We start from the raw sequence: 14,721 nt of genomic DNA, 5'->3' as shown, positions 1-14,721 counted from the left end.
ATATCATATAAGTTTTTCAAACTTCCAAACATTCAAGTTATTAGATAATGTACCAAACAAGCCTTCCTAGCTACTACCTACACATGAATCAAACTTAGTAGCTCATATGCTGAAAGGAGGTAATCCATAGCACTTGCTTCTCGAGCTCTAAGATTCCAGTCCAAAACTCATTTACGTTGCTTCTCGAGCTTTGGATCATTACCGCAGAGTGGGCATCCTTGTTATGGCTCTAATGTCTTCCTTCCCAGTCCTCACTGTCATAATTGAAGACTGTTGAAAACCAGAAAAACGTTAATTAGAGTAAATAAGAACAGCATCCTTAATCTGGGCAATTGTATGATCATTAGGCCCTGCACCATTAAAAGTGAAAATAAGAATTAAACTACCACATGACTTGGCAATGGCACTAAAATTATGTGTATCATGTACGCATTACCATGACAGGGATGCAAGATATATATCGAGACATGGATAGAGAACAAAATTGTATATAGAACTTTGCAATTTGCATGGAGCTACTGACTGAATACCTTTGATTAAGATTGTGCAAGAATGAGGGTTCTTCACATTTTCGACAAATGTGTACTTCTCTTCACCAAGGACGTGCTCATATACAAGTCCAGCCCAGCCAAGGCAATCAGGAGTTAAATCATCTACAGAGTTCACTGCCTCCCCTCCACAAGCCAAAACCAACCGTTCCATATTTCTCCTCTTTGCTCTTCTCAGAGCAATAATCTACAAAATCAGGGGTTAGAAAAAGGTTGAACAAAAGAATTACACTGTACAAAAGTATAGCTAGTTCATAACAAAACACCAATACAGCTATGCTGTATTCGTAACTTGACAAAACTAATATGACCAGACTTTATAAACAGTATTCTGATGGGTATTCCTAAAACTAGCTAACATTTTAGGTTTTCATCTTGTCATATATTGTGATTAAGATTCACAGTGACATTCAGAAAATTCTTAAAATGCTTTTTTTTTTTTGGGGGGGGGGGGGTGGTATTGATTTTACTAGAGCAATAGAGAATAATCAAGTTGTTTGTAATACGCTTCCTGCATACGCATAACATTTAAGGCGAGATGTAGAACCATAAAGTAGCAGATTTCCAGATTAATCTTTCTTTTTTAAATGTATTTATGGAAATACTTATGGAGGCCTCTCTCAGATCTTTACCAAAGTGAAGCATTTTTTAGTCAAACAACCAATTCAGAAATTTGACAGAAGGTAATAAATAAATAACAATCAATATTGATCATTGTACTCACAAACTGGACTTGGATGATTGATATTAGGCAATTCTTCAATTAAGTATAAATAGAGCAAAGTGAGTAACTGAATTTGAAATTGTTAAATTGGAGAACAATCCTAGTTGAGAAAATATATGGATTCTTGTATAAGAGATATACAGAGGAATCTTTAAAGCAAGAACACAAAAAAGAGAACAATAGTCGGATATACCTCTTTGCAAATGTCTCTTCCAAGGGAACTGTAAAGTCAAGCTTGTTCTGCGGCAGAGGACCAACTGTATACAGAGCTTTCTCTTTATCATACACAAACTTGTTATTAGCAAGTTTAGAAGAATATGTTTGATAGAGCCTGTCAACCAGTTTTCTGCCAATTCCCTTGCCTTGAGCGGCCTTCTTGTTTTCAGAAGTAATATGAACCTGTGAGGAATAGTATGCCATTAAGAATTTTATACTGAACATAGTAAACTGCACAGCAAAAGAATGACATGAGGTAGACATACAGAATATTGGTAGAATACACAATCTGGAGCTTTCACAGTGAGTTTGACGTGGTTTGCAAGCAATTGTTTCCTACTCGTAATAGAATACTTGGGAGAAGTCAGGACTCCTGGCTTTACATGGGGTGGAATGGTTGGAGGAGGTGGTGGGATCAAATTTGGATCCCTACTTGCGTTGCCCGCACCAGCAGCAGCCACATCCACAATCCTTTATGATCTGCAAGCCATTAATGAAAGAAAAAAATGAAGATACTTTGGCAGAGAAATCATACAGAATCATAAGGACTTTTGCATATACTAAGATTGTGAAATGATCATGATTCATGCAGTTTACGTGCCACATTTCCTATTAACTTAATTCAGTGATTCATCAATCGACAGGAGTATAGATGTTGTAAGACCATGTCGATATGAGAGAAGTATTCTTGATTGATTAGAAAATTTTCTCGCTTTTCGTAAATGTATAAAGCTAACAATGCAAACTGATGTAAGTCGTTTTTCTTAAATGGAGTATAATCTCATTTTAAACATGTAATATCCATCTTAATTGTAAAATATGAACAGAAGCACAAAATCTACAAAATTTAAGCAGAGGAAACAGAATCTACCACAAATTTCCTAATAAATCATTAAGTGATTCACCAATAATAAGTTTTTATACCATTAGATTACAGATGTTGTAAGACCAGATTGCTATCAGAGAAACACTCTTGATTGATTAGAAAATTTTCCAACTTGTTACAAATATATAAGACTAATCATGCAAAGCAATATAAATAGTCTTCTTAGATGGAGTAAAACCTGTGATTCAATAATCCTAGCACGAATTTTTGATAACAACCATGTTAGTACTATTTTAGTCACTGAGCAATCAAACTCAATACAACCATTTATCATTTGTGTGGTCCAAGTTCTATATAGAACTTCAACTCATCCTGTAAAAACATCTACATAATTATGTATGCAGTCTGACAAAAACATTTCATACCCAAGTTCAAAGCACTTTCAAATTCCGATTGCACACTGTTACTGATATCTGCAAACCAAAAACAAAGAAACCATTTATTTCTACATATACCTATATTCAATCAATGAAGACAATAGAACTGACTAAAGAACAAAAGCCACAAAAAAAAAAAAAACCAAAACCAGAAACCGGAAACCCACCAAATTAATCACCAACATACCTAGACAATGACCAATCTCAATACAGACCAAGAAAAGCAGCAACTGAACAATACAAATAATCGTTTGCATAGAACCTGCACAACCAAAACAAAAAAAAAAAAAATCACATTATCACCAGTGGAACACAGAAGAAAGATCAATAGCAATCAATGCCAACCAAATAGCTTCACCCCGAATAATGCATTTAAGTAGAAGGTTAAACATTATGTCTGTTCATAAAAAAAGAAAAATGAAAACAGGCATCATGCAATTCAAGCCATCAAATCAAGTGAACCCCAATTCTTATTTTGCTTTTGCTGAAAATGAAACCACTTGTTCTTTTGCTGATTACTCTAATCATGAAAAGAAGAAACAATAAGAAGAGGGTTCTTACCATCAGATTTCTACATAGCCTACAATCAATTCCAAGGTTGGAAACTCAGAACAAAAACAAAGGCAAGAAACCCAAAACCCAGACTCCTATTTAGACTCCTATTTAGAAACCCAAAACCCAGACTCCTATGTAGAGATCTTCAGTCACAGATCAGCAGACTTCGGCCCTGTCATAAGAAAGAAGAAGCATGTTTAAGGATATTAAAGCTGCACAGGAAAGTAATTATAAGCAAAAATTTTATGTCAGATATGCCATACCTAAAGAAGTTTTCCCAGAAAATTCAAGTAGACAAGACTCCGGTGGCAATTTGACAGATGGCGTACTTGCTCCATGTCTTAAGAATTATATCACAGCTCCTTAGTTCCAAGCCTGGTACACCCTGAGATAAAAATTTACAAGCAAATGCTGGTGAGATAAGTCTTGCAGACAAAATATGGGGAAGAGTTGTTGAATTTCGTAAACATTCAAAGTGAATATTGCACATAATGATCCAAACCCTCAATAGACGTAAAAGTTTAATCATTATTGAAACAGTGCACATAATGACCCAGCTTCTTTATAGCTTGTATAAACTTAGATTATATCACAAACAACAATGTGAACATTTTCAGCTGTATGAGGTATCGTAAATTTAATGCGCCACAGAAATGCATGCTGTTTCATTGAATTGAAATCCTAAACCACAGACCATAAGCTGACCAAGAGCTCCAATGCAGTTACAGTCAGTCCATTGCACTAGAAAAAGGAATAGATGAGAGCTGGACTATATGACATTCTCATCTGAAGACAAGAGCCATCAAAAGCAAGTATAAGTATCGAATTGATGAACTCCTCTAATTATAAGGTTGGCTTATTGGATTTCGTTGGCCTAATCTTACTGGCTATTAACAATGACCATGTGTTTAAACTAATGAAAGGTATGAAGCTATCATTATGAACAGATAATCATTACTTTGGCTTTAAACCTCAGTCTGCTGTGTTTCTGCGACTCTATCTCCAATAGGGAAAAGGACAAAAATCTCATGAAGGCATTAAAGCCAAGAACAAATGGAGAGACAGAGCTCTTATATATTAGGCTCCATAGGGAAACTCGACTCTTGCAGTAGCTTGTGTATTTTTGCCTAAATTTGATAATGAAGCAATATCAAGACCCATGAATAAAATTTCTACTAATCATTTCAGGAATTTATTTCTTTTTCTCCATTTAACAACTTCCTCAGCAAAAACTCAGACCTCGAAACCAATTATTCCACACAAATCTTGCTATGAAATGTAACAATTTCAATCCTCAAATGAACTAAACAATAAAACAAACAACAATTCCTCCATAGTAGAAAAATAACTTATTCAAAACTGCCGCAATTTAACTAGCGGATAACAAATGATTACCTGAGTGCCCCACTGACCTTTCAAGCAAGATATGGAGTCAATGGTGCCATCCTTGACGAACCCATCAGCTACTCATCCAAGTTGATAGATCGAATTGGTGATGACGAAATCCACATGGCACAGTTTGGAGAAAATTCTGAGCCGGAAAGGCATCGTCTTCCTTTTTAGGGTTTCTTGATGAAGAGAGAGGCAGACAAGTGCAGGGGAGGAGGAAGAAGCAGCGAAGGTTTTAAGGGTAGAAAGTGTTTTGGCTGTTTGGGTGGTTTGAGATTTCAATGTGATTCATGAAATTTCTGGAGAATTTTGGGGTTTCAGAACTACGAGAGAGAGATGGCAAGAGAAAGAGATATGAGAGAATGAGGGACTTGATTGTTTGATGGCTTCGAGATAGTCGTGACCGTCGCGGAGCTTGGCGTGCTCAGGGAAGAAATGGCGTAATTTGAGGTTGAGATGGAGTGATTTGGGAACTGGGGTTCTTGCGAAGGATTAAAGATGAAAAATTGGATTTTAGGGTTTGATGGAAGAAGAGAAAAGTAATGTCGAAGAAGCACAAATGCGGGGGAGAGAGAATGAAAGGAAATGAAATGATTTGAACTTCAAATATTACTTCTGAAGTCGATCCCACAACAGAAGCACAACACACTGTCGTAAGAGTGTATGACATAAAATCAAAATGTCAAAACATGGAGGGAAATATGCCGCCTGCTGCATTTTGGCTCAAAATGCTGCCATCTATGTTCCCACTTCACACAACAGAAAAGTATAACTTCTGTTGTCTGATTTTTACATCTTGCACAAGGTTTGCCTAGTGGAAGATATCCCAGCAAGCTTCCTCAAAATTTGGTGTCTAGTTTTCAATCACACAACGGACAATGTCAAGCACCGTTGTACTAAGTACCCCAAATTTCAGATTTCAAGAGGCAACCAAGACTCGAGAGTGGAGGGAAATCTGCCGCTAAATTTTTAAGACCCAGACAACGGACAACACTTAATTGTGTTGTGCAATGTAGTTCTGAGAAAAAAGTTATTACTTTGTTGACATTCACACAACGGAACATTATTAATACTGTTGTACAAAGGATTTTACTTAAACATACAACAGAAGATTTCTATTCCGTTGTGTGATTAGTGTTGTGTGATTAACTTTTTGTAGTAGTGTTGGTTGACTATAAAAAGGTCAATGACTTCAATAAGGACATGTTGCGCTTAAAGGCACGTCTCAATTTCTGTGGAAGGGAAATCACAGAAGATGATATGATCTACAAGACTCTTACCACCTTTCTTACTTCAACGTTTATACTAGCGAACCAGTATAAGTTGGAGTATGACAACGAAAGAATCACAACCTTCAATAAGTTGATAAGCCTACTGCAAGTGGCTGAGAGACATAATGAGGTTCGCTTGAACAACAATGCTAGGCCTATTGGGACAATGAAAATTCCTGAGGCTAATTATGGAATAATGAAAGGTGGAAAGAACTCCAACGCAAAGGGGTGTGGACTTGCTGATCCTTACCCACGTGGCAACAATGCACCATGTGGAAAGGGACGTGGAGGTGGTGGAAAAAAGGTGCAAAAAGGCACCTAAGAACCCTTCAGTCAAACAGGATAGAGTTGGTAATGAACCATGCTATAGGTGTGAAGTCACTGGGCATTGGTACAAGAACTGCCAAGCAAGCAACATAGTTGCAGCCACTTACAAGAGATATAGGGAGTCTAAAGAACAAGAAACTCACTATATGGAAGAAGGAGGCCATGACCCAAATGTCAACCTCACTATTGCAGACCTCAATGGCAACAAGGAACTTGCTCAGTAATGGATGCACTAGTTTTTGACTGATGCTTTATCTATTTTCCAAAGACAGTTGTGAAGGCATAATGCCTCATTTTTAATTAGACTATTATTTGGTCTTAAACAATGGTTTGATGAATTAGATTTCTGAACAAAGACCTTGATTTGATTATCGTTGGCTTATTAATAAATTTTCAATTTTATTCTGAAGCACTGAATTTATTCAAATTTATTTACTACACATATTTACATGGTTCAAAATTGCACTATAAAGATGTAAAGCAATACATCTAGAGAAAAAAATTATTAGAATGAAAAGATTATCATTCTACTAAAATAGAAATACTCTAAAGAATATGAGATATTTAAAGTCACAGACGCTCTATATGCACCAAGAGCTAATCGAACCTTGTTAAAGTTTCAAAGATATTCATGCCAACGGTTATCATGTAAAAACATACTGTGAGAATGGAACTGAATACATTTATATTACCTCTAATGAATGTGGAAGGAAACGCATTTAGAGAAACTTATGAGTCAATCTAGTGGACTATACCTCACTACGATTCGGATCATTGAATCCTATGCTGTCACCAACAATGAAATGTGGGACACTGACTCATACAGGCTTTGGCATGACCGCCTAGGGCAGGTCGTGACATGATGATCCGTATTTTAAAGAACTCATATGGACATCCCTTTTTCGAGTGAAAAATAAAATGGGACAAAAATCCGTCACACTGCAAGGTGTCGGTCCTAGTACTGCTCAAATGCAGTCATTGCCTTCTGAAGTACCAGAAGCACTACCTCCTCCCATTATGCCTCATTGACTATTTCAAAGGCAATCACTCGTTTTGTAAAGCCTGCTCTTTAGCAAAAACAGGATCGAGACCTTCCTATGCTAAAGATACAAAACAAAACATTCCATTCTTACAAAGGATACAAAGAGATATCTGTGGACCTATCCATCCAGAATGCGGACCATTCAAGTACTTTATGGTTCTGGTGGATGCTTCGACACACTGGTCACATGTCGCTTTATTGTCCACAAGAAATGCTGCAAAACTCCTAGCACAGATTATACGTTTAAGGGCTCACCACCCTGATCACCTATCAAGTCTATAAGGCTTGATAACGCTGGAGAGTTTACATCAAAAGCATTTGATGATTATTGCATGTCTATCGGGATCGATGTAGAGCATCCTGTACCCCATGTGCATACACAAAATGGTCTCGCAGAAGCCACCATCAAAAGGCTACAATGGTGGCTAGGGCATTGGTTATGCGCACAACCTGCCTATATCTGCATGGGGTTATGCAATATTGCACGCAGCTTTACTTATTCGTTTCAGACCCACAGCTAGCCAACCATTTCTGCGTACCAGTTGGTAACTGGATATGAGCCTGACATTTCACACTTACGCATATTTGGTTAGCAGTATATGTGCCTATTGCGCCCCCACAGAGCACCAAAATGGGTCCTCAGAGCGATTAAGTATTTATGTTGGATACGAATCCCAACAATTATCCGCTATTTGGAACCCTTGATAGGCGATCTCTTTACCGCTAGATTTGCGGACTGTCACTTTGATGAGACAGTCTTCCCGTCGTTAGAGGGAGATAGGAAAAATGATTTTCCAAGGGAACGACAGGAATTGTTGTGGTTTGTCCCCACTTTGTCTCATTTGATCCCCGCACTTCATAATGTGAAAGTGAAGTGAAAAGAATAATCGATCTTCAGAACGTAGCAGATTCGATGCCTGATGCGTTTACTGATATCGTAAAAGTGACGAGATCACATATACCAGCTGCAAATATGCCTGCAAGGTTAGAAGTCCCCAAGGGGCATGGTGTTGCAGATAGAGGCACTGCAACCACACTTAGTGGAGGTGTGGTTGAGGCCGTGGCTCCCTAAAGGAAGAGGGGGAGGCCACTTGGTCGATTGACACTCACCCAAGGAAGAAGAGGGCGAGTAAGGCACAAACTAATCATCAATGTATAGAATCCCTCATGAGATTGTCTCTGATTATAGTTATGTCCATGAATCAATACTGGAGACGCTCTGATGTTTAAAATGATTCCAGAGAACAAAGAAATCTCAAAGGATTATGAGAGTGCATATGAGTTGATACAAAGATCTTCCATACACATTGATGATATATACTGTTGCTCAAGGAATCATAGAGCACGATGATATCGAACCACGCTCTATTGCAAATGTCAACAAAGAGCAGATTGGCCTAAATGGAAAGAAACAATCTAGGCAGAATTAGATTTTTTGACAAAGAGACAGGTATTCGGTCTGGTAGTGCTAACCCCACCAAGTGTAAAGCCTGTAGGACATAAATGGGTCTTTGTCAGAAAGCGTAATGAGAAGAATGAAGTCCTGAGGTACAAGGCTCGCCTTATGGCGCAAAGTTTCTCACAACGCCCTGGAATTGACTACAAGGAGACATACTCTCCCGTAATGGACGTTATAACGTTCCTCTACTTAGTTAGCTTAGTAATTTCCGAAGGACTGGAAATGCAGCTCATGGATGTGGTCACTACATCTCTATGGGGATATAGATTCAGAGATATATATGAAAGTGCCTGATGGCCTTACATTACCAAGTCAAGTGACTTTAAACCACGGAGTGCGTTTGCAATTAAGTTGAAACACTCACTTTACAGAATGAAACAATCCGGGCGGATATGGTAGACCCGTCTAAGTGACTACTTGATTGGGAAGCGATATAAGAACGATGAAGTATGCCCCTGCGTATTCATAAAGAAAACAAGTACTGGATTTGCAATTGTAGCTGTATATGTTGATGATATGAACATAATAGGTACTCTTGATGAAGTAAGAGAAACCGCGAGCTACTTGAAATCCGAATTTGAGATGAAGGATCTTGGGAAAACTCGATTCTATCTAGGTCTTGAACTAGAACACCGAGTTTGTGGAATACTAATCCACCAGTCTGCGTATGTCCAAAAGTCAGGCGATATAACATGGATAAAGCGCATCCTGCTAGCACTCCCACGATCGTCGAAGCTTAGATGCAAGGAAAGATCCATTTCGTCCAAAGGAAGATGACGAAGAGGTGTTGGGAGCTGAAATTCCCTATTTAAGTGCAATAGGTGCATTATTGTACTTAGCCCAATGTACTCGACCAGACATTGCATTCTCAGTGAACTTGTTAGCTAGATTTAGCTCAGCGCCAATGCAGTGTCACTGGAATGGTATCAAGAACATTTTCGATACCTAAAAGGAACCATTGACTTGAGACTGTTCTTTCCCTACAGAGAGATAAGAGGGCCGTAGATGGAACTGCAATCCCTAAAGGAAATGTTGATGGCGAAAGCGTCACTCACTACACGAAACGCCAAATGACGTTTTGGTTGGTTTTGCTGATACTGGGTATCTCTTTGACCTACATAAAGGCGTTCCCAAATTGGTTTTATATTTACCAGTGGGAACATGACGATATCTTAGAATCAACCAAGCAAACCCTTGTGGCTACCTCCTCAAACCACTCAGAGATCATTACTCTACATGAGGCGGTTCGTGAGTGTGTATGGTTAAGAGCTATCATCACACATATTCGAGGACTAGTGGTTTGAGTTCTACCATTGAAGAGCCTACTTGCATTAATAAAGATAATGTAGCTTGCATCGAACAGATTGAAGCTAGGCATATCAAGGATGATAATACAAAACACATATCACCGAAGTGTTTCTACAATCAGCAACAACAGGCCCACCACAAGATTCAAGTGAATCAAGTAAGGTCTGAGGAGAATGTGGCATATTTTTTCACCAAATCATTGCCTAAAGCCATATTTGAGAAACATGTGAAAAGCATAGGAATGTGAAGACTTTCCAAGCTCCCTTGATTAATGTAAGGATCAGGGGGAGGTGTAGATGTTAGAGGGAGTCTAACACACACATTTCACCTCAAATGTAAAAGGTGCGTTGTGTTCTTTTCCTTCGACCAAGGTGTATTTTTGTCCCACAGGGTTTTTATTGTTACTTGGCAAGGTTTTTAGTGAGGCAACAAACTCATGCACCATTTCATCTTTGACTTGGCACAAGGGGAGTGTTAAAGGAAAAACACATTATGTGCCTTCGTCAAAGTGATTGACCGAGAAGGAATCAAGTAATTAGCAATCACCATCAATCAGCATGGATCAAGGACCAATCAGTAGTTAATGTCATCATTGTAATTGATATTTCCGTTGTAATTCTCTTCCAATATAAAGGGGCTATGAAATGAAATGAGTAGATCAATTTCAATTGTCATTTTACTTTTACAAATAACAATAACAATAACAATAACAATAACAATAACAATAACAATTACAATAATAATAATAATAATAATAATAATAACAATAATAATAATAATAATAATAATAATAATAATAATAATAATAATAATAATAATAATAATATTAATTTAGTCCATATGAATAATGAGGTCATGTTAAAAAATGTCAGTTTTTAATTTTTTTGATTCCGATTATGCCCCTAAGGTAATAAAGCTTTATAACCTTTTTTTTTTTTTTTTTTTAAACTAGCAAGGATTAGGCGATATTAGTTTCTCTGAAGCAGTCTGTAAGGGGAGACTAGCACCCACACAACCCCGAAGGGGACCGCAACAACTGGGAGCCCACCGCCCGTCCCTTGCCAGGAATTTATTAAAATGAACAAAGATACAAACATGGGAGGGGGACTAGACCAAAGCCTGGATGGATAGACAGACCCCACACAGTACAAATAAGAACATAACAATTAAGAAACCAAGACCTAATAGTGTAACAGAACAAATAAATAAGAACAAGCCTGCACTAAGAGAAGCGAAAAGTAACTCTAGAAGCCAAGTCTCTAGCATACTCTAAGAGAAAGGATGTAGGGAGTTTCCTCCACCAAACTGCCCCCATATTCAAAGCACCATAGCGAGCAAATTTATCTGCCAATGCATTTCCTTCTCTGAATATATGTGATATCCGAAAGGTAAAATGGCTAATCTTGTATAAACAGTTCATCCAAGGGATACGCCATCTCCAAGGAATCAGATCAAGTTTATTGAAGTAATGCACCACCAAAGCAGAATCAGTTTCCAACTAAACATGAGTCCAACGTCTAACCATTGCCACCTCAACTGCTTCAATAACTGCTAGAACCTCAGCATCAATAGCACTTGGGACAGCACATTATAAGAAAATCCTCCCAGGAAGAGACCATCTGAATCCCTAAATACTCCGCCAAAGCCAGCTCTAGCAGGATCTGAAAAAGACCCATCTGTGTTCGCCTTGATCCAACCCGGAGGCGGAGACTCCCAAACCATAGGGGTAAACTTTGGGGCCCGCGCTCTAAGTGGAGAAACTCCCAGCAAAGAATAAACCGGGAAGCAGTACCAATACGACCACAAGGAGCAAAGTAGCACATCGCCGATTCCTTAAAAGAATTAATGAAGAACTGTTTAAATCTCCGGAATTCAAAAACCCTACCATCAAACCTTATTTTGTTCCGTTCAGTCCAAATGCACCAAAATATATTGCAAACTGCTAGCCTCCATAATAATTTAGAAGCCACCGGTAATTGGTTCATCATATTCGAATCAAAAATTCCCTGTAAGGTTAATCCAACTGAGCGCTGCAGTCGAAATATATCAAACAACCATGTCCACAACTCCCCAAGCGAAGGACAGTTAAGAAATAGGTGAGAGACCGATTCCACATTATAGCAGCAAAAAGAACATTGGGAGCAAAGGATCTTACCTCTTCTCTGCAGTACCTCGTCAACCATGATCTTAAGATGGAAAACCTTCCAACATACAATGCTTTTCCTGGGCTGCACTGCTTTGTGCCAAATAGCCTTACCCCACTCAAGTGATGTACTAGGACCAGTGAGAAAAGAATAAGCTGCTGCCGTATTCAAGGATCCGGCAGAGGTAGTAGGCCAAAGGACAGTGTCATCCATGTCAATAGCTGGAATTTCAGTCTTTAGAATGTCTTCTGAAACTTCTGGAAAATTCTCAAGGAACTCATTTGGCAGAACCCAACGTTTCTGCACAATATAGTCACAAACGCGGTCACGAAGATAAGGCCAGAAAGAAGGATTGATATTCAAGCTATCTACCAATGAACCTCCAAGCTAATTGTCTTTCCAGAAATGGATGCTCCTGCCATCACCCACTTGCCATCTCAGGTTAAAAACCAGAGTTGGCCACAACTTCTTCAAGCCGGTCCAAATAGATGATCTTTGATAATAAGAGAACGTGTCTAAATTCTTCTTTAAGAATCTATCCCGCAGAAATATCGAAGAATCGGAAGAACCTGTCACCATATCCCAGCATCTCCGAAGAAGAAGAGCTCTGTTCAAAGTGAAAATATTTTTTAATCCAAGCCCTCCACAATCCTTAGGCAGACAACAGTTCTTCCAAGAAATCAAAGCAGCTCCCTTTCTAAGAGGGTCCCCAGACCAATAAAAGTTGCGCATCCAAAACTGAACTTTTTTGAGCAAAGCACGTGGCCAATGGTAAACATTAAAGCTATAAACAAATAGACTTTGGATGACCGAAGAAATAAGTTGTAGACGCGCTGCCTGTGAAAGCTGCATGCCCTTCCAAGCACTCAATTTGCATCTTGCCCGGTCTGCGATGGCCCTGAAATATGATGCCCTGGGACTCCCAAAAAATATCGGAACCCCAAAGTAATTGAAAGGCACAATACCTTCTCTGATGCCAAGAATACGTTTAATCACTGACGCCCTGGGTCTGGCATGCCTTCCCAAATAAACAGATGATTTGGCTTTATTAACCACCTGACCTGAGTTCGCTACATATTCCTGAAGAAATTTGTTCAGCGACCGTAACCCTCTAGAATTCCCTTGCATGAATATCATCACATCATTTGCATACAGGACATTAGAAGGAGGATGAAGCTTTTTAGGAGCAGCAATACACCTAATTTTACCCCTGCTAACTAGTCTGGATAAGCCCCTGCTGAGAACATCTTCTGCAAGGCAAAAGAGCAGAGGGGATAGTGGGTCTCCTTGCCGAACTCCTCTAGAACAACTGAAGAATCCACAAGGAGTCCCATTCACTGACACAGAAAGTTTAGCTGAAAGAAGGATGTTGTGAATCCAATTCACGAAGGTAGAGAAAAAGCCGAAGGATCTCAGAACCCTGAGTAAAAACTTCCAATCTAAGGTATCAAAAGCCTTACTGATATCCAGTTTAATAGCAACATTGCCCCCTTCACACTTCCTGTCCAATAAGTTCATACACTCCGATGTCAAAATGATGGAATCAGCAATAGATCTTCCCTTGATAAATGCACTCAGGCTTGGTGACACAATTCTCATAGCCACTGGGCTTAATTGGTCAGCAAGGATTTTAGTGATCACCTTAAAGACAAAGTTTGCGAGAGCCAGAGGTCTAAAGTCAGTAAGCCCCTCTGCATCCTCTTTCTTTGGAATCAAATAATAAGACTGGAGTTAAAATTTGGTGCAATACAACCCGAAGCAAAGAAAGATTGAACCGCTGCAATCACATCAGTAGCAACCACACCCCAACAACGTTGAAAGAAACATCCTCCAAACCCATCTGGCCCTGGGGCACTAAAACCATCCATCTTCAAGACCGATTCTGCAATTTCCTCGGAACTAGGGATAGCAGTAAGTGAAGAGTTCTCCTCCAAAGTGATAACATTGGAAATCACCCTTTCCACTAGACCCGTATCAACAATGTTAGGGTCCTTAGTGAAAGCATCAGTGTAATGCTGAACCACATGGCTCTCAATTAAATCCGGGTCCTGAAGTAACACATTTCCAACCCTAATAGACACCAAAGGCTTTTGTAATCTCCGTACTTTGATCATGTTATGGAGAAAGGAGGTATTCCGTATACGCATTTTTATGCTTATAATTATATCTAAAACACTAGAAATAAGCTAAGAGTTTTTTATTGGAACCTCCAAATTTACTCACTTGACCTCTATGCTTTTTACACCTCTTATCAAATTTTCAAATACTAAATTTACTCACTAAACCTCACTAAACTTCCTCAAATAACCTCACTATAGAATTTTCAAACAAATTATTATCTTTAAAATAAAAAATTTGGTCATTTCAATGATTTAATCACTCTATAAATCTTAACTAAATATACTTTTCTTAATCAAACTTGAGTTTTAAAAATTAATGTCCAATCAATAAGAAAATGCCATGAACTATTATGTT

General features: G+C 38.6%; 1 protein-coding gene and 1 long non-coding RNA gene across 2 annotated transcripts; both read right to left on the bottom strand.

Annotated features, from left to right (window-relative positions):
• Positions 1-180: 180 nt before the first annotated feature.
• LOC121050887 (T-complex protein 1 subunit zeta 1-like) lies at positions 181-755 on the bottom strand. Its single transcript, XM_040512306.1, has 2 exons — positions 531-755; positions 181-350 (listed from the first exon to the last, which is right to left on the bottom strand). The coding sequence occupies exons 1-2, from the start codon at positions 700-702 to the stop codon at positions 292-294; spliced, it is 231 nt and encodes a 76-aa protein (XP_040368240.1). The 5' UTR covers positions 703-755; the 3' UTR covers positions 181-291.
• Positions 756-1,876: 1,121 nt separating this feature from the next.
• LOC112181286 lies at positions 1,877-3,036 on the bottom strand. The gene is made up of 3 exons (XR_002928751.2): positions 2,939-3,036; positions 2,740-2,787; positions 1,877-1,968 (listed from the first exon to the last, which is right to left on the bottom strand). It is a non-coding gene; the product is annotated as an uncharacterized LOC112181286 (long non-coding RNA).
• Between the last annotated feature and the right edge of the window lie 11,685 nt (positions 3,037-14,721).

This window comes from Rosa chinensis, unplaced genomic scaffold (genome assembly GCF_002994745.2).
Source record: "Rosa chinensis cultivar Old Blush unplaced genomic scaffold, RchiOBHm-V2 RchiOBHmChr0c20, whole genome shotgun sequence".
Lineage (NCBI taxonomy): Eukaryota > Viridiplantae > Streptophyta > Magnoliopsida > Rosales > Rosaceae > Rosa > Rosa chinensis.
This window is presented reverse-complemented; position numbering and strand designations above follow the sequence as displayed.

What these genes read in the sequence shown, in the direction of transcription:
- LOC121050887 (XM_040512306.1), bottom strand. Translation starts at nt 702, where the DNA reads ATGGAACGGTTGGTTTTGGCTTGTGGAGGGGAGGCAGTGAACTCTGTA. An exon ending in TTGCACAATCTTAATCAAAG is followed by an intron (nt 351 to 530) that starts GTATTCAGTCAG and finishes TTAATGGTGCAG; the next exon opens with GGCCTAATGATCATACAATT.